This window comes from Equus asinus, chromosome 13, assembly GCF_041296235.1.
Source record: "Equus asinus isolate D_3611 breed Donkey chromosome 13, EquAss-T2T_v2, whole genome shotgun sequence".
In the NCBI taxonomy this organism is placed as follows: domain Eukaryota; kingdom Metazoa; phylum Chordata; class Mammalia; order Perissodactyla; family Equidae; genus Equus; species Equus asinus.
The window spans coordinates 57,284,499-57,303,870 of NC_091802.1; the positions used below are offsets into that span (position 1 = coordinate 57,284,499).

At 59.0% G+C, this 19,372-nt stretch overlaps 1 protein-coding gene across 4 annotated transcripts in view; it reads left to right on the plus strand.

Annotated features, from left to right (window-relative positions):
* The window catches only part of SEPTIN9 (septin 9), a 161,332-nt gene that overhangs the window by 10,479 nt on the left and 131,481 nt on the right, over positions 1-19,372 (plus strand). For 2 of the 4 annotated variants that reach the window (XM_044745794.2, XM_070483697.1), the window contains exon 2: positions 6,679-6,735. In XM_044745794.2, coding sequence (XP_044601729.2) covers positions 6,679-6,735 — 57 coding nt within the window. Of the gene's footprint in view, positions 1-6,678; positions 6,736-12,750; positions 15,937-19,372 lie in introns of those variants that run through there. The other 2 variants (XM_044745796.2, XM_070483699.1) reach the window with 2 other exon arrangements.

Sequence of the window (19,372 nt, forward strand, 5' to 3'; positions counted from 1 at the left end):
TTGGAGTTAAAATATTTTCTGTCTTGCAAATTTGAGGAAAAGGTTTGACCGTGTAGACGTGAGGCCCTTCTCAGTGCCTCAAAAGGGACGCTCGCCAGCCAAGGGCCCTGGAGCTTCCGGCCCTAGATCTAGAGATGCGCAGTGGGGCAGAGGGTCAGATCCCCGGATCAGAGGGTCCGAGGGAGGAGCTTGTGCTCCCAGAGTCTGGGGACCAGGGTCACCTGACGGGAGCCTCAACAGAGGGAAGCCTGTCCGGCAGGACCTGCAGCTTCAGAAGGGACAGAACCTGCTGTGGGGGGGGACACCTTCCAGGGCAGAGACGGCAAAGAGCTGCTCTGCTTGTCTCTTGCTCCCACCTTCCCATCCCTGCCACAGCCTCCCACTGGTTGAGCCCAGCCCACAGCCAGCAGCCCTGGGGACCTGGGAACCTCAGCCTGGGGGGGCCAGTTCTCCTGCTGCCAAAAGGAGAGCCTGGGAAGGGCAAGGAATGGGGGGGATATACTTATGCTTAAAGATTATTGGTTGTTTATCTGAAATTCCAATTTAACTGAGTGTCCTGTATTTTGTACAGCAATGTATTTTATATGAGTGGGACCCAGAGTCCAGACGCCCACCTGGTGAACGTTTGAGGGAAGGGCTCTGAGCCTGCGGTCGGCTCAGATGCTGTGATGCTGCTGCCTGCTGCCTAATGTGGCAGAGCCCTCCGCATGCGTGAGCTGCTGGCACCCTTCCCTAACCTGTGACCCTGTGAGCCGGATACTGGGCTTGGCTCCTCACTAGGCTGTGAGTGCCGCCAAGAGAGCAGCCAGGTCACTTTTGGTCCCTGCTGTCTTCCCAGCTCCTTGAACAGTGCCTGGTGCAGAGTAGATGCTCAATAATATTTCCATGAGTCTGCATTTTGTGGATATGGAAACTGAGGCTCAGAGAGACTGAACACTTGCCCAAGGACGCAGGAAGGGCTGGGGTGGACTCGCACCCTGGGTGGCACTTCGTGGCTGTGTGGACTGTGGGCTGGGAGCACCCCCTCCACTGGAGACGGGGAGTGGCGGGGCAGGGCAGAGTCAGGGAAGGGACTAGAACCCCTGGCTTCAAGGCCCAAGGCTTTGCTGAAAACACAGCTTTCTGCAGTATTTGGTCTCCTGTGGGAGCACGTTCCCAAAGGCTAGAGGATTCCTCACCTTGTGGATGAATAAATTGGTTCCCTTAAGGGAGGGGAAGGTGCCCTGCGCTGGGGTGGGGATGGGGGGCGCTTGGGCATCACCAGGAGGGTCTCGTCCCCCCTCCCTAGCGCACCTATTCAGTGCTCACCTGACCGGGTGGGGGAGGGGGAGCCAGAGGGTGGTGGGGTGGGTTGGGCGTTATCTCCTGATCTCAGGCTCTTCTCGAGATAAGCCTGGAGTTTGACTTTCACCCCCCTCCGCAACCCTTGACTTTGATCCAGCCCTTCACAGCTCTCTGAGCAAATGAGCCGTGGAAGAAGGGGGTGAAGACTGTGTGTCCTGGGGGTTCCCACCATCCTGGGCTCGAAGGGGGAGGGGGCAGCCGGGGAGGGGCAGGTGGCTTCTGGCCAAGGTTGCTGTGACCCTGTCCTTTCCTGAGGGACTGTCTTATGAGTTTTAGGAAAAAATTAAGAATTGATTCTTTTCTGTAGATAGACTCTCGTCATTACTGAAAATGGATGTTTGTGCCGAGTTTTCACGGTACCTCTTCCTGCAAAGCTCCCTTTTGAGAAAACAATGACTTTTTGACTGGCAGAAGGACTGTCACCCTCCCCCAGGGACAGCCTGATTCCTGCTCTGCCCCCTCCTCTGGTTAAGGTGTCTGGGCTGTGGGAGACCCCAGAGGGGTTGGGGACATCTGCCCTGATCGTGGGTGGGGACCGTGGCTCCACGACTCCATGAGGAGATCAGATGCGGCGCATGGCGTTCCAGTCAGTACATGATAATAGTACGATGATGATACTGCCTTAACTGAGAGTCTGTTTAGGTTCTCAGTGCCTGTGTAACCATTTCAACCTTGTAATTGACTAGCTTCCATCATCAAAACGTGGTTGAAAGGAGAAAGTAAAAGGCGTTCACCCCGACTGTGTCCTCTCTCCTAGCCAGACTCCCCAGATTCTGTGCACAGGGGAAAACCCGGGAGACAAGCGTCCAGGCTCTTGGACACGTGGGCCAGCACCCATCTGTGGGGCTCCCGTGCCAAGTGGGGCTGCCCCTGGCGGAAGCATGGCGACGTGTGGGGAGGGTGCCAGCAGGGCACCTGGAAGTGGGTGCTGCCATCAGGGACTCCGAATTCCGGTTCTAGAAGGAAGGTGCTTCCCGAGGCATCCCCAGGTGCCCTCCCCCCTCCCCCTTCGCCCCGGGAGCACTCTCTTCTTGAGGACCAAGGAGCCCCTCTCCTTGTCTGGCCACCTTCCTTCCTGCTTTGAGATGCTGTGATTTCTTTGTCCGCACTCCCTGCTTTCTGCTGCCTTTTGCCTTGTCTCATCTGAAGTGTGTTTTAATCTCGTGGCCTCCACATGTTAAACTTTATTGGCGTTTGTCACTGGCCTGGAGTTCGTGAACATTTACGAAATAGCCTTTCCTCTGGCCCAGGACTCCTGGGCACGGCCAGGGCTGGGAGGGCACCAAGATTCTAAGCCCCCGAGTGCTGACTGTTTTCTCTGGGTCTGGGAAACTGCCCCGTTTTCCTGTAACTTGCCCTCCGCCCTGGAGGCCTGGCGTGGGGAGGGTTGACTTCCCTTAGTGGGGAGGGCGTCAAGGAGAATCCCGGCAGCCTTTCTGGGGGTGGCAGCGCCCAGGCTGTAACTCGTGCCTTGGTTCTAACTCACACGTTGTTGAGATGCATCAGCACAGGGCAGCCAAGCCTTGTTAATTCCCGTATAGATTGCTGGCTCCAGGCTGGTGTGTGTGCCTGGTGTATAATAATGACAGTAATATTATTATAATGCATATACTACTGGTGATAATAACACCGTCGTCTATTGGGTGCGTATCTCGTGCCAGGCCCTGTGCGAAGTGCCCGTAATGTGTGGCCTCCTGCGATCTCAGTCACTGTGAGTGAACCCCTCTGTGTCCCGTTCGTAGACAGGGACGCTGAGACTTGGGGAGAGAGTTCTCCGGGGCCACAGCTGGCACGTGGGGAGGCCTGGATTCCAGCCCTGTTCCTCCGACTCTGGACTCTCCTGCCTCCCTGGCCTCTGAGGACTCAAATAATTTGGTCTGGGATGACTCCAGACAGCTGAATTTCAGATCGCCTCTTTCCTGTGAATATGTTTTATTTTAAAATCACATAAAAATAACTCAATTCTCAACTGGAACGGCCGAGCCCTTAGATGTCTCGGAGGCCCTTCCGGTTGCCTCCTTGCTGGACTCAGATGCCGGGCCGGTGACTGGGCAGGATGACCGGAGCTCATCTGCTCTTGGCCTAGGGTCTCCCCCGGGTGGCGGTGGGGGTGGCTCCGAGCACGGAACCGTGGGCGCCACCTCCAGTTTTAGTAACCAGCCTTCCTTGCATCTCCTCTGTGCCAGGGGCTGCCTGGCACCAGCCGCGCATTTTGGGAAGTCAGAAAAATAAACAGTGTAAAAAAGCAAAACTTCCCCCAAGAAATCTGAGACAGATGCTGTCTTCCTCATTACCATGTCCATCCCCCCAGGTTTGGGAAGAAGAGCCCAGAATGGCTCCTGGTCATCAGATACTGGGGGCCCAGGGAGGGTGTTAACCTGAATGGACCCTCTTCATTTTCACCTTTGCCTGGAAGCCAGGTCAGGGGGCACGGGTGGGTGTCCAGCTGGCCTGGGGGAGTCGCAGCCGGAAGTGACTCAATCCACAGGAATCTTGGGTCTGTTCCTTCTCCACTCCTCACCCCATGCTGTTTCCATACTGGGGACTCATTGGATTTATGGCACAGCTGTCACTCACTGGTGCCCCTCTCAGCCCGAACAGCAGACCTCGAAGTAGCTCGTTGTCTGCGTGTGGGTGGGGCCAGATGATGGTGATTCTCATGTGTCGTCTTATGCAGTGCAGCCCCTCAGTAGGTGTGTGGAGGGAGGTCACAGCCGTCGAGGAAGTGAGGCCGGCTGGGCAGGGGGATGCCCAGACCCACTCCTCTGCCCTCCCAGCAGCCTTGGGCAGCCCACCGGAGCCACTCCCGGCCCACCCTCTCTTGTCGTAAGGGGGCTGTCAGTTCTGGGAGGCAGATGCTGGACCCTCCTGCCCCTTTCGGGCCTGAGGCAGTGGTCCAGGCTCTCTGTCCCAAGGGGCTGACCTGGAATCCCTGCCTTCGGGTTGGCCCTCCCAGGAAGGGCGCTTTGCATCGCTTGGCTGAGAGCAGACGTTTCACCAGAGCCAAGCAGGCCCCGCGGGAAGGAGGCTCACGTCTGCCGTGTGAAGCCGTGGTCTGGGGTTCTCCAGAGAGACAGAGCCGATAGGAGAGAGGAGGAGAGATTTCTCCTGAGGAACTGGTCCGTGTAATTACGAAGGCTGAGGAATCCCACCACCGTCTGCCATCTGTGAGCGCGACACCCAGGGGAGCCAGCGGCTGAGGTCCCGAGTGAGGACAGGAGAGGACCCGTGTCGGTCCGCAGAGGGAGCCTGCTCCCCCCTCCACCTCTGTCCTCTGAGGCCCACCACACGCCACACCAGGCAGATCTGCTTCCCTCTGTGCACTGATCCAGACGCTAAGCTCAGCCGGAAGCACCCTCACGGACACACTCAGAAATAGTGTTTAGGGCCGGCCCGGCGGCACAGCGGTTAAGTTCGCACGTTCCGATTCAGTGGCCCGGGGTTCGCCGGTTTGGATCCCGGGTGTGGACATGGCACTGCTTGACAAGCCATGCTGTGGCAGGTGTCCCACATATAAAGCAGAGGAAGATGGGCACAGGTGTTAGCTCAGGGCCAGTCTTCCTCAGCGAAAAGAGGAGGATTGGCAGTAGTTAGCTCGGGGCTAATTTTCCTCAAAAAAGAAAAGAAAAGAAAAGAAAAGAAATAGTCTTTAGCCAAACATCTGGGCGCCCCGTGACCCTGTCAGCCTGACACGTACAGTCAACCGTTGAGGTCACCATGTGGCTGGTGTCAGGCTGGGGGTTCTGAGGAGAATTTGACAGCTGTGCGATTTCATCTGTAAAATGGGGGTGGCAGCACCCCTCCTGGGGTCGTTGGTTTGAGTGAGTGGGAGACTGGGCATCAAGCTCGTGGCTGTCCGAGAGCCCTGGCCAGTGGAGGTGGCTGTGGCTGCACAGCGTCCTCCCAGCCTCCCTCAAAGGTCAGCTTGGTCCTCCCCGTCTCCTTGCAGCCTCGCTGGGCGCTCCAGGCCCCGGTGCTCACGTCCCCTTGGAACTCATGCCCCGTGCCTCTCTCACAGTGTTGTTTACACGATGGGTGGGTTCAGCTAAAACTGGGGCACATGTTGGGGTCCTCTGAGCTCAGAAAGAGGCCCAGGCTTAGGAGCAGGTCTGTGTCCGTGCCAGGCCCTGAAGGACAGACTGTGCCCGTTTTGTTATTGTTGCTAAATCCAGCAGATGTGGAGAGGGTGTGCGTCCCCAGGAGCCCATGAAGCGAGGTCTGCAGGTTGCCCTGCTTGGGCCTCTGAACCTTTAGAAACCATGCTGGTTGCGTCCACTCCCGGTCAGTCAGTTTAGGCGTGGATTTGCGGAATGCATGAATGAATGAATGAATGTTACAAGAGTCGCTCAGGGGGCTGTGGGACAGGCGATGGCACCTGCAGCCCCAGGTGTCTGGGTCCGCCTGGCTGCCTTCTCCAGCCTGTCTTGCCGTCTGGGGAAGGCATCTGCTGGCCATCCTGGGCTGTCCCTGCAGCTCTCCTGAGGATGGCCCGGCGGCACGCCCCCAGAGCGCCGTGATCTGGCAGCCTGCTGCTCCCACGGGTACCCCTCCTGGCAGCCTCTCGGGTTTGCTCGGCTTAGCACCTCAGCAAATCTCCTCGAGTTGGGACTTGCCTGCCGTAAGCCTCTCCAAGGGGCTGGCTGGGCCGAGGAGTGTTTTTGCGGAGGGAGTGTGTACAGCACGAGGCTGAGGCCGCATTAATCCTGGCTCTGTTTTCGTTCCCTCAGGGAGGGGAGGGAAGGGAAGAGCTTGTCCTCCACCCTCCCAAATCCAGCCTGGCTCTGCCCCAGCCCTGGGAGTGAAGGGGGCTGGGGAAGGGACCCGGGTGCCAGGAAACACCCGTTCACAAGACAGGCAGATGGGGGTTAGACCAGGGGACTGGCCAGTGCCTGACGGGGTGCCAGCCCCTCTCTCTGTCCCTGACATTCACAGTGGTCTGGCACACTTGAGCCAAGCCCAGATTTTAGAGTTGGATGGACTTGGGTTTATTCTGGGCTCAACTCCTAGTAGCTCTGTGGCCTCAGGCAAGTTACTCAACCCCACTGGGATTCAGGTCCCTTATTGGCAAAATGGGGTAGTGAGGCTTAGGTGGGAAAATGTCTGCAGAGGGTTTGGCGCAGTTCTCGTCCAGCAGCCAGCATCCAGATGGCAGCAGCTGTCACTGCAGGTGGCGCTCTGGGTCCAGTGGTACCTGGGAGGATGAGGGCCTCTGGCCCCACAAAGGACTAGTTTCTGGTTCTGGAGCCCCTGGCAGGAGCAGAGGCGAGGATACACCCAGTGTTAACTGTCTTGCAGCAGCCTTGTGTGACCTTTGCCCTCTGCCCCTGTCTTTAGGAGTCACTCGGACCTCTAGCGGCCGTCTCCGGAGGCTTGGTGACCTGACTGGCCCAGGTAAGTGGCTTGTTCAGCCCTGGTTGTTCTTCTGGTCCAGGCCCACGTAGCCATCTCAGGTAAGTGGGGCCTCCTGCCCATTGCCCAGGGAGGTGCTGCCTTTGATGGCTCCCATACTAGTGGGTTTCAGGCCTGTTGACCACAGCCCTGCCAGAGGTGATCTTCGTGTGGGTGGGGGCCACTCACCTCTCTGCAGGTAGGCACCCCGGGCACAGCGAGAGGCCCGTGAGTGCAGGACAGAGGGGAGAGGAAGGGGGGATGGATGCTGGGGGCTGCCCCAGTCGGGGTGCTGAGGCAATGGGCACCCCATGGAAGTGTGGCTTTGACCATGGGCAGCCCTAGGCTGGGTCAGTCCATGGACCACTGTGCCTGCTCCCTATGGCCCTGCAGAGCTGAAGTGCAGAGCCCACCCGGGAACAGAGTGGAGACAGCGTCAGATAGGTGGGCTCCCAGTGGGCGTCTCCAAGCTATGCTTTCTGTTTTTTGTGTGTGCTTGTTGTGGTGGCCTCTTTTTGGAGAGGATGTTTGGCCCAGAGATGAAGGGACTCACCTCCTCCGGAGCCCACATCCTACCTTCTGGACCAGTCCTCTCCTGTGGAACTTTCTGTGATGGTGGAAGTGTTCCATTTCTCCACTGGCCACTATCACGGCCACTAGCCTACGTGTGACTATTGACCGCCTGAAGTATATACTAAGTTTATTTTGTTCATTCATTCACTAGCATAGAATTATTTAACTTATTTTAAATTACTTTCTACCTAATATGTACATGTGGCTGTGAAATTAGACAGTTGTAGATCGTGCTGGCCCCCCAGGACCCCAGAATTCTGTACCCATATGTTCCTGAGCCTACTTCCGGGGCCAGTGTAAACCTCTTCCCAGGTCTGTCCTCCAGAAGGGACGCCCACTGGTGGGCTGGGCAGCCCAAGGCCCATGGGGTGACGTGAGGTGGCGTGCAGATGTGCAGGCTGCGATGTCCACACGAGTGTCTATGAGGCCCCTTGCGGTGCAGAACAGGCCCGGGTGTGGGAAGGGAAGGGTGACGCCCAGCTGGAGGCCTCCAGGGCGGCTGAATGACTCACATCTGTGGTTAAGAGAGAGCTCTGCCCCACCAGCTATGTTAGGCCGCTGGGCTAACCACCGGGCTGCCCAGCCGCTGCTGTGTTTCTGGGGGACTTTGCTCTGGGCCTCTTGCCTCTGGCGCTGCTCTGCTTCTCTGTCTCGCTCCCTTCCACCAGCTGGACTGGGTCTAGGGGCCTTGCTTTGTGTTGGCCTGGGGAGAGGCCCAGCCTTGGGGGTGAGGTCTTGGGAGGCTGGTGCCCTGAGCTGTGTGGACACAGCCTCCTCTGGCCGCTGCTTCCCTGTGCTCAGCCCGGCCAGTTCTGTGCCGTCAGCACTTGGCAGCTGTGGCCACGGCTCTGTTTGGAACCCTAAGGCATAATTTGCCAAAGCCCAAAGCTGCAGACCAGTGATCTGGGTTTCGCGTGGGACCGCCTGCTGACACACAAGATCCTTGCTCTGGGGGCCTCTGGGGGCGCTGGCCCCAGACACCCTCTCCTTGTCTTCCTGGCTCCCGTCTCGAATGCCTGCCTCCCAACAGTTGAGACCTTGGTTCCTTCCTGGGCCCCCAGCCTCCTGGCCCCCCAGTCCCTCTGACCCTTGCAGAATCCCCATTCAGAGCCGCCGTCCGCTGCTCCCCTCCCCCCAGCCTGACCTCTGTCCCACGCTCTGCCTGACCTCCTGTGTGTGGGACCCTGCACCCCGCTTCCCCCTGAGAGGGGCAGAGGGGGCGTGGTGCGGGGCTGCGTCCTTTGTTTTCGGTTCTTCACGGGGTTGTGTTTGGGACGAGGCCAGGGCTGGCTGTTGGCGGCGTGAGCCATGGTCGCTCAGCACAGACTATCCCGCAGTCAACCCTTGACAAGCTCACTCACTTTTTGTCCTGTTTTTAAAAGTTAGAACTGTTGGCCGTATAAGAAATGTGATAAGTAAAACCCCTGTGCGCCCACCATCCCACTTAAGAAACAAGAAGCCTCTGGGCGACTCTCTCCACACCATCTGTTCCCGGCGAGGCAGCCCCTCGTCTGAATTTAGGCCTGGTCACTGCGGGCACGTCTGTGCTGTGTGTCTGCAGACAACAGAACCGCTTGTCCTGTGCACCAGCAGCCTCACGTCGTGTGTCCAGGGGGAGTCGGCTGCTGCTCTTTGCTTTTCCACACAACGGGATGACCGACATCTACCCACGCGGATCCCTGTGGCTTCGTTCATTTATGTTGACCGCAGGAGAGGGTTCCTCTGTGGGGAGACAGAGTTGTCTACCCCACGGCCTGTTGCAGGAGATCCAGAGGTTTCCTCTGTTACGAATGCAGCTGGAAACGTTCTCGTGTGTCCCGTGCTCGCGTGTGGGTTTCCCTGGGCTGGGTTATGGGGATGCGCACCCTCAGCCCCCACAAGTGGCCTTCCGGTTTGTTTCCCACACTCACCCATTTTCTGCGCCTCCAGCAGCCTCCCTGGGCAGCGGCCTCCCAGACCACAGCCTGGCCGACCTTTGCCCTGGTTCCCACAGCGCACACAGCGTGTTCCTGGGATCTGCTTCCTCACCTCCTGTGGCCCAGCCTGGCCAGCCTGCCCCTCTGCCCCCGGCTGGGATCCCTGGAGCCTTCTGCTTCTGCCCTGACATCCGGCGTGTTGCTGGGCCTGCTTTTCCTCCTTCAGATCCCTCTGGGGTGGATGGCCTCATCCCCAGTCCCACCCTCATCCCTTCTTGGGTTGAACAGTGTGCCCCCCAGAAGTCTGGTTCACCCAGAACCTCAGAAAGTGACCTGATTTGGAAATAGATCTTTTACAGACATGACTAGTTAAGGATCTTGAGATGAGGTCGTACTGGAGTTGGTCTGGGCCCAGAATCCAGTGGCTGGGGTCCTTACAGGAAGAGAGGAGACACAGACACACAGGAGGAGGAGGAGGAGGAGGAGGCAGAGACTGGAGTGATGCAGCCACAAGCCAAGGAATGCCAGGGGCCCCCAGAAGCTGGAGGCGGCAAGGAAGGGTCTTCCTCAGTGCCTCTAGGGGGACCACAGCCCTGCTGACACCTTGATCTTGGACTTCTGCCTCTAGAATCACTTTCGGTGGTTTTAAGCCCCTGAGTTTCTGGTGATTTGTTAGTGCAGCCACAGGTCCCACCAGGTTACTGTGGCTGGACAACGCTCTGCCCACAGAAGGATCTCCTACAACGCTGCTTGCCTGGGCTGCGTCTCTGCCCTTACAGGGGACACCAAAAAGAAGGTACCCAAAGTGATCCCCGGGGCTCTGCCAGGGCTGTGCTCCTGGGGGCTACCTCCCCTCCCCATCCACATCTTTCTGTCCCTGCTCACACATCCCTTCTCAGGAGGGGGCTGCCCTGCTCCAGGCCACCTAGGGCCCCGCCCGGTGAGTTCCCAGCCTAACACTGCTGACGCTCATTGTCCAACAGTCATCAGCCCTGGAGACCATAAATGCTGGCCGGGCAGGGCCTGTCCAGCTTGTTCTCCTCTGCTTCTCCTAACACCGCAGCATGCTGCCCCGCACGGAATAGCTGCTCTGGACGTGGGTTGAATGGCCGGGTGCCCTGTGCCAGGCACGTGGGCACAAGGGAGGGTGGTGCCTGTCTGGCAGGGAGCTGGTCGGGGAAGAGATGCCAGCTGCCTGTGGTCCTTGCACCTGGGCTCGTTCCTTCCTCTCCCGCCCCCTGACCCCTGCTCCGTCTCAGCCTGCCATCCACCCAGGGACTCAAACAAGAAGTCTCTGTGTCATCCTTGACCTCTGCCCCCCCCCCGGCATCCCAGGTCAACAGGTTGCCAAGATCTTGTGAACTCGCCCTCTCCCCGAATGGCCCTTGGTTGGGCTGCCCCATGGTCTTGGCCCTGTCCTGGTCAGGCCTCGGAGTCTCTCTGGTCTCCACCCCTTCTCCCCATCGGAGGCTCCTCCCCATCCAGCAGCATTCAGTGTGCCTTTGCCAAGTCCCTCCTGCGCACCAGGGACCGGGCGATGGGCTTGTCCACGTGATGACAAAACAGACCTGCTCATGGTCCTCTTACATCAACGACCCCTCGGTTCCCTCTGCTCGCAGGATCCGCTCCCCTCTAAACTGAGTCCGGTGTCCTGATGCCTCCCGGTGGGCCCAGACCCCCGTCCAGCCTCTCCCTCCTGCCCCAATGGCTCTGGCTGCCCTGTGGGTCCCCGCTCCAGAATTGCCCTGCCCTCTCTCACCTCAGAGGCCGTTCTCTTTCCAGGGTAACGTGAACCTGACCTGTCACAGCCCTAAGCAGGCTGGCCTCGGGGATTTCTGTGTCCCCACGGCCACAGGCCGGATCCTGGCTGGGCGCTCTCTGGCGCATCGCAGGCAGGCGGGAAACACTCCTGAGCTGAGCTTGATAGGGGAAGTTTGGGGGTGTCGGCCAAAAGCAAGTTTAAAATAGCAATGTCAGCCTTCTTTCGCCTTGGCTGAAGAGCAGCCTTTCTCTTTGCTTGCCTTCCGGGGAAGACGTTTACGGAGAATGCAACGTCTCCAAGGAGAGGGGGGAGGAGGAGCGGACCCCGTCCAACAGGGCAGCCGGGCGGCGCGTGGGCCTGTTCACGTTGAAATCACTTAATTATTTAACACAAATGAAAAACGTGGTTCCTCGGTGCCACTGGCCACGTTATGAGCGCTCAGCAGCCACACGTGGCTGTCGTGCGGAACAGGGCAGACATAGAACATTTACGTCAGCACAGCACGTTCTGTTGGGCAGCGCCGGTCTGGGTCATCGACCGACACACGGGGTCCTCCCAGCTGTAGTTTGTCCAGCGAGCAGTGGGCGCCCACCGCGCAGGCGGAAAGTCGGGCTCCCAGCGGGAAGTGAAAGGCACCCTTTCTTCGGGGAGTTTCAGGATTCTGGGGAGAAGTTTAAACTCTGGGGCCCTGGGGAGACGAGGACCCCGGCCCCCACCCGCTGGAGCCGCCTGCACTGCACGGGCTGCTGGGCCATCTTTAGGAACGAAGCGCCAGCTCGTGGCTCCGGCCTGGGTTGGGTGGCTGAGCGTGAGGCTGTTGGCGGTGGAATTCGGCCCTGTCTGGGCTGCTTCTCTCTGTTGTCTTGGTTTCCTTCCACACTGACCTGGAAGAACTCCCAAAGCAACAGGCCGGCCCAGGCTGTTCGCACCAGTAAACCCTGTAGCCGTCCCAAGGGCAGAGAGTAGCTGGATTGTGTTTATTTAGGAACAGCTGAAGCTCGAGGCACAATAAAAAGTGGAGAGAAGATTCCAAGAGGAATGCAGCAGGCCCAGGGCCCGGAATCCATCTTGCTCTGGGAGGCTGCAGGCGGCCAGGCTGGGGCCGGCACTGGAGGGGCTCGGCGGGCTTCCCGCTCTGCTGGCAGGTCCAGTAGCCGCGGCCGCTGGAGGGTCGCTGGGAGGGGGCGGGGCTTGGAGCGCCTTTATTTTTAACTCAGGGAAGCAACTTCAGGGCTTGAGTCTGGGGATGAGCAGGAAATGAATGGGAAAGTCATTTTTTAAGGTGAGAGGTCGGGCGTCCCCTCTAGCTTGGAGCTGATTATGGAGGACTCAAGTGCCTGCATTAGGGGCCGGGGAGGTGACAGCGGCAGAGCATCTGAGCCCAGAGCCTCAGGACACGATTCTTCCTCCCCTACCTTCTCACAGGCCCCTCCCCGGAGTGTGCACGGGGAGCAAGGCCGCGTCCATCCGTCAGACCCTTCCAGAGGCCCCTGCTCCCACGTCAGCGTCCCTGGAGCGCCTGCTCCCTCTTCTCAGCGGGGCCAGCCACAGCTCCTGGCCTGGTGGGGGAGTTCAGGGCACCCTGGGCACGCCTCTTGCTCTGGTGTCCCCTCCCAGCCAGATGCTGGGCACGCACATGGGCTTCGGATAAGGGAGCAGAGTGGTGTCTCTAAGGATAAAGCAGTCCTCACTCCTCCTCACCCTGCACCCCTCACTAGTGACGGTGACGTCAGAAAGAAGGTGGCCAGGAGAACGCAGATCTCGGCGCAGGTCTGCAGGGGCGAAGAACAGAGATACCACCTTGAGAACTGTCTGGAAGGGCCTATTGGACAGACCCCAGGACACCGGCAGGCTGGAGTGGCCTGGAGCTGGGGGTTCCTGCCTCTGGGACAGCAAGTGTTTTCCGAGGAAGCCAGCCCCTCCCTGGGGCTGCATTTACTGTGCTAATGTGCTGGGTGCATCGAAGGCAGGGATAAAGATTTACAGAAGCACAGAACCCTGACAGTGTTCTGGAGGATGGAGCCACGTGGGGAACCCACTTTGGGGATGTTGGTCTGGCCTGGCGAGTTGCCACCGAGTGGCAGATGCTGGTGACGAGGCCGGCACTCAGCAGTCAGGGGTTGGCTGCCCCCTTCTCCCCCTGCCTGGCCTCACCCCACCTCTACACCCGGGCTCTGAGTTGGCTCATGACTAACTTGGGCCTCATCAGAGCCAATATGTGCTGCCAGGTTTTCGGTTTCAAATTATCCCCCGCTTGGGCCAGAATGCTTGGATTTTTAGGCATGGCGGGGGAATGGACCTTGAGCCAAACTATGCTGGGGAAAAACCGAGGGTCAAAGCTGTGCTCAGCAGCTGCAGCAACCACAGCAATGAAATCCATCGTGCATGAGCTGGCGCCTGCAGGAGGTGGCCCGGATGGACAAGGCCCACCGCGGCCTGGCCCCTGGTCCTGTCTCACCCTACCGTTCCACCGGCTGGCGTGGGGCTGCAGCCTCGTGGGCCTGCTTGCCACAGCAAGAATTGGTGTTGGAGAGTCCCATGTGGCAGTAAAGGGGTTTCTTCTTTATTATGTTTTCTGTAGTTTCTACATTTAATACAATGAACATATATTACATTTATAATCGAAAAAGACCAATAAGGAATATGTTTTGAAAATCAGAAAAGAGATTAAATAAGAAAACCAAAAAACTTCCATGATTCTGGTTGTTCTAACTCAGTGTTGTTAGTGATTGATTTAATGAAATGTTTTAGGATGAAATATCATTAATGGAAAACGTTGTGCAGAGAACATTGACTCTTTAGTCTGTCTTCGGTGCCTGTATGAGCTTCCGGTGGCTGCTGTGACAAATTGCCACAAACTTGGTGGTTTAAAACAACAGAAATTGATTCTCTCAGGTTCTGGAGGCCAGAGACTGAAATCCAGGTGTCTGCAGGGCCGTGCTCCCTCCAAAAACTCTAAGGGACACTCTCGGTGCCTCTTCCAGCTTCTGGCTGCCAGCATTCCTTGGTTTGTGGCTGCATCACTCCACTCTTCACGTCTCTTCTACTCCGTCTTCACGTCCCCTTCTCTGTACGTATGTCCCATCTGTCTCTGCCTCCCTCTTGTATGAGTACATGTGATGGCCTTTAGGGGCACCCCGATAATCCAGCGTAGTCTCCCCATCTCAGGATCCTTCACTGAAACCCATCTGCAACCACCCTTTCTCCAAATAAGGTCCCATCCACAGGTTCCAGGGAATAGAACGTGATGCCTTTGGTGGCCATTATTCAGCCTACGACAGTGCACGGGAGCCTCTGTCCCCACCCCCTCCCCCCCACAGCTTCCCTTCCCATGCAGGTTGCCTTTGGGGGCTGTCCTCCAGGCTCTGCTAGGGACCGGGGGCGGGCTAGTTGGTGTCTCCCAGAAGGGTAAAAATTGTCTCCCCCACCCGCAGAAGATGCCCTTGCTGCCTAGGAGACTGCATTTGGGGTCCTTTCCCAGGCAGGAGGGCACTTTGAGGATGCCATCCAACAGAGAGTTGTGTGTGGGTCTTGTGGGTAAGGCGTGGCTCACATGGCCATGTGGAGCCGGGACTGCAAACTCAGAGGCCGCCTGCCCTGGCAAATAATGGACCTGAGCGAAGGGGCCGTGGGGACCAGAACAGACTGGAAAATTCAGCTGCGTCTAAAGGAGATAGCACTTGTCAACCCAGCCCCCTGTGGCAGGGCCTGAAGGCTCCGTGCAGCCGCGTGCCTTCCCTCTTCCAAGAGAAGTGGAAAATCTGGAGTTCTCGGAGATTGCCTAAGTGTCTAGCACTGGCACAAATACACATTTTCTTTAAACAGCCTGGGGCAAACAAAACCTTTTTCTGTGTCCCCAGCCACTGGCTGCCAGTTTGAGCCCTTGAGGTGAGTGAAGCTTAAAGAGCAGAGGAAATGCCCCCCAGTCCCCGAGCCTCAGCCCCCCAGCCTGACTCTGACCAGGTGCTGGGGGCCCCCCGGGATGCCAGGTGAACAGCAGAACGTGGCACGGAGCCCCCAGCCCAGCAAACCCCGTGTCCCCTCCCTGAGAGGCCTTGCGTCTCGGGAAGTCGGGGGTGAGGAGCCGCGCTCCCTCCCAGGGGACAGCAGAGACTCACTGACTCATGAGTGTGTGGTCGGAATCTTCCAGGAAGTCTCCATCCCGCTCTCCCTCTCGGCTTGGGTGGGGACGGCCAGCTGCCTCTGTCACCGCAGGCTGACGGGACGCCGGGGCGTCTGCAGGGCGACTCCTCTGGGGTCCTCTGGGCAGGTGTTCCTGAGCTTCCTCCAGCCCAGTCGGAGTTCGGAGTTCGGGTGGAGGGAAAGGGAGGCAGGCCCGCAGGACCTCGGCTTTTCAGACGCTGGAACCGAAGGGGCTCGGAGCATCGCACGACGGGGAAGCGAAAGACTTTGCAAATCGCCAGGAATTTGACTCTGCGCGCTGGTTTCCAAGAGGCTAAGTTGAGCTTCTCCAAGTGGATATTAAAAAGGAGCAGCGACGCTGGCGGAGGGGCTGCAGGGGTGGGGACAAGGCCGCCGGAAGCCGAGCGGCACCTCTGAAGCCACCGCTGCCCAGCCCGGACGCCCGGTCCTCGCGCGCGCCCGCCGGAGCACCCGGGGCTGAGGGAGTCCCTCGGGGCCCACCACCCGGCTCGCTCCGGCCTCTTCATTTTTTATTCCTCTCCTTCGCTCCCTTTTCCCTCCCGATTCAGAGAGACAATGCTGCTTCAGTTTGGAGCGCGAACATATGATCAGCACATGGAAATGTGGTAATTTGGATGCATTCGTGATTGCAACAGATTGAAGAAATTAGACCAGACAAAGAGTGTTTTTGGAGGAGGAGGCAGCAAGAGGGAGGGCGGCGGGTGAGAAAGGGGAGGACGCCTCTGAAGGGGGACGCCGGCTGCCTGCTGCTAAATATATCCATAGTCATGGAGAGAGACCGGATCACAGGTAGGCCCCCCCCATCCCCCGCGCCGCCCCGTGGCTCAGGGCTGTGCTGGTGCTTCGGGAAGGAAGCCCCCAGGAGGCACTGTCCTCATTTCTGTGGACATATTTCTTTTCCTTTGCACTGTTCCGAGGTCGTGGGAGGAAATATTCTGAAAGCTAAGCTTCACCAGCCCTGGCTTTGAGTTAAACCGGCTTCCCTGCCCCTCACTGTTCCTCTTTCATTTCCCAATGGGCCACTCTCGTGTCCTGAGACGACTGTGGATGCCGAGACCATGGGCGCCTCCGGGAAAGGGTGGGGGACCTGCGTCTGGCGCTCGGGTCTGGGGCGGCCGCATTCGGGACGCGGTTGGTGGTTGGTTTGTCCACCGTGTGGTTTGTTTTTTGGCTGCCAGCCCAAGTCTGTCTCCCAGGCCGCCTCGGCCTCCTCCCTGAAATAGCATTTTGGTGTCTTCCCGCCACTTGATTACAGGGCTGGAAGCTCTGGGTGCTCAGAGGAGACGTGCAATCGCGTGTTTGCGTGTGTGTGCGCACACACGGCAGAGAGAGCTTGTCCTGTTCCGCCGGAAGCTTGGGGGGCTTCATCAAGATGAATCCTGCCTGGGGAGGCAGTGTCATTAGGGTCCCGTCCTCACCTGGGAACCCCGCAACAGGGAGGGGCACAGTGACCATCGTCCACGACTACTGAGGGACATTTTAGGACAGAAAGATTAGCAGATGTGGGCTCTGCTCAGATCCTGGAGCAGAATCACTGTTTAAAACATCTGGATGTCATGTCAGGGCAAAGAGTGAGGGCAGATGGCTGGCTCTTAGGCTGGAGGGGCCTTACAGGTCCCTGGCCTGACCCCTGCCCCCAGCGTGGGTACACCCTCTCAAAGACAGGCCAAGTGGTCCTTTGAGATGGCAGCCCCCAAGGAGCTCGATGGGGAGGGGCAAGGATGACAAAGGAACAGGAAGGAGGCTGCCTTCTCGAGTCACCCCTGGGAGAAGATCCTCTTCCACGTCAGACTTCCTCAGCTCCTCCCACCAGGCATGCTGTGCTGTGACCGCGTCAGCGTCTGTCGTCATCTCGAGTAATTCCCATTCATTGCCGTGCCTGTCGCTGGCGGAGCACCCCTCGAGCTGGGTTCCGAGGTGCACCGTGCAGGCCTGAGGCCGCCTGGGGCATCAGCCTCGCTCTGCGCTTCAGGGCTTCCAAGCTGCCCCTGGGTCACAAGGAGGCTAAGAATGTCACCCCACAGGTGCCATCCGCCCTGGTTGGTTGTTTGCCACTGTGTGTGGGGGGCTCCCCAAGAGGCGAGGGAGAAGGAAGGCCCAGCTCAGAGCTTCCTGAAGCACAGCCCCTTGCCTGCCGCTCTGGGGGCTCATCGGATCCTGACGCAATGTCAGGACTGGTGGGGCAGCCCCTGGGAGGGGAGCTGCCGATGGGCCATGCGCACACCTCTGTGTGTATGTGTGCGAGCACACGCACGCCTGTGCTGCTGAGCACGCCCGAACGGGTGCAGAGGACGGACCGCGGGAGGCAGGGCAGCCATGGAGACCAGCGGAAGGCACGGCCGGGGAAGCTGCATCTCATTCATGTTTGAGCTCAATGGGCCAGGTGGGGGTCAACGGGGTGCAGGGCCAGGGGTCCCTGTTCCCAGCGTGGCAGGCGCTGCAGGGTAGGGGACAATGAGAAGGACCCGTGTGGGCCGGGGAGGATGGTCGCTCCACCAGCCTGGCTGTCAGGGGCCTTCATATTACAAATGACATGGTACAAAGGCCGGGAGGGATCCCTGGGGAGTGGGGAGTGAGGGCAGTGTCTTGGAAACTCCTGGGCTAACCAGACTTCAGGAGCTTTTCATGCACTGAACAAAACCGCCTTTGAAAATGGTCAGCTCTGCGCCTCTCGGCCGCACTGAGCACCCATCTCAGCTGAGCACAGCATGGCAAGCGATGAAGTGGGGACCTGCTCTCAAGAAAAATTGCTACTTTCTATAAAATCCTCCTTTGGATGCGTTTTCATTAGGGGAAAAAAAGCTATTTCTTTCAAAACTCAGTTTGAAACTGGTTACAGACACGAACGAAAATCCCAGAGCTGTTTCCCTGACGTGTTCCTCTTCGGACCGGAGCCCTGGTCTCTAGTTGTAACTCGGGCTTCCCCAGTCCCTGGGGAGCGAGTTCTGTCCTGTCCCGGCTGGGACCTGGAGCAAGTCCCTCTGTCCCCAGGGCCTCGGCTCCCTAACCTATAGGGAGGGGGTGTTGGGCCAGCACACCCGAGGTGGCTCCCCTCGGCCCGTGGGCTCAGAGCCTGTTCTGGGGGCCCCTTCCTTCTCACGGGCAACCCCTTTGTCTCACATAAGGCGGTAGTGACAGCTGTCACAGTCCCCACCTGCACCCCGGCTGGAGGTGAGGCTGGGGGCCGGGTTGCTGGGCGTGTGGAGGGGGGCCTGCCCGCCTGACGCCCCACCCGCCCACGTGCAGACATGGCTGTTGCTGCGCGTGCCCCCCTGGGCTGGTGTTTGAGGCGTGTCCTGCTGGCTCTTGGCCGCTGCCCAGAGAGGGTTGGTGGGGAGTGGGAGAGGTGTGCCCCCCTCGGAGAAGGGGCTTGGGGCAGGTGTGGGCGGCCACAGGATCCCGCGGGTCTGCTCCCCTCCCTCTCTGGGCAGCGCTGGCTCCTGCCTGGTTTGTGCGCCCACCCACCTGGGGTCCTCTGCGCGGGCAGGCCCCCTCCGGGCCGTGTCAGCAGGGCCGGGTGAGTCATGGGGCAGTGACTGGCTGCTGAGACCCAGAAGGCAGCTCCTTCCAGCCAAGGATCGGCGTTCTTTCCCTTGTTCTGGACTGGCTTTGTGGCTTGTACAAATTAAGCAGTTTTATCTTGTTCCAAGCTCGCGTTTCAGCAGGGAGAGAATCTCCAGAAGGGAACTTTCCACTGGGGAGCTGTTCCTTAGCTTTGCTGGGCCGCGGGAGCGGGGGGACCGGCATGGTGGGGGACTTGGGGGCAGCGGGATGGAACTCTCTGCTCGGCCTTGAACATCGAGTGGGCTGTAGCGTGGGGTGTAGGAGAGCCTGCCGCGCCGTCACTACTGTCTGCCCCTGGCTGGGCATCCACCCCGCGCAGTGGGGCCCGGAGCGCTCACCCCGGACAGACCGGGCACTCTGTTCTTCTCAGGGGGTCCTGTGTCATGGTTGGGCAGGGAGCTGGACAGCCCCATGGGGGCAGGGCCTCAGTCCTCACCTGGCCCTCAATTCCCTGTCCTTGCTGGTCTCTGAGTTCCCAGGCACCTCTCACCGTGCATGACCTGGAGACCTGGAGGTTGTCATGGCTTCCTGGACCTGCTCTGCCCTCTCTGGCCTTACTTTCCTTGTTTCAAGATGAGAGGCTTGGCCCGGAGCCCTCCTGGCCTCTTCCTCTCCCCGCTCTGACCGCCGAGGGACTTGGTCCCCGCAGGCGTTTCTTAGG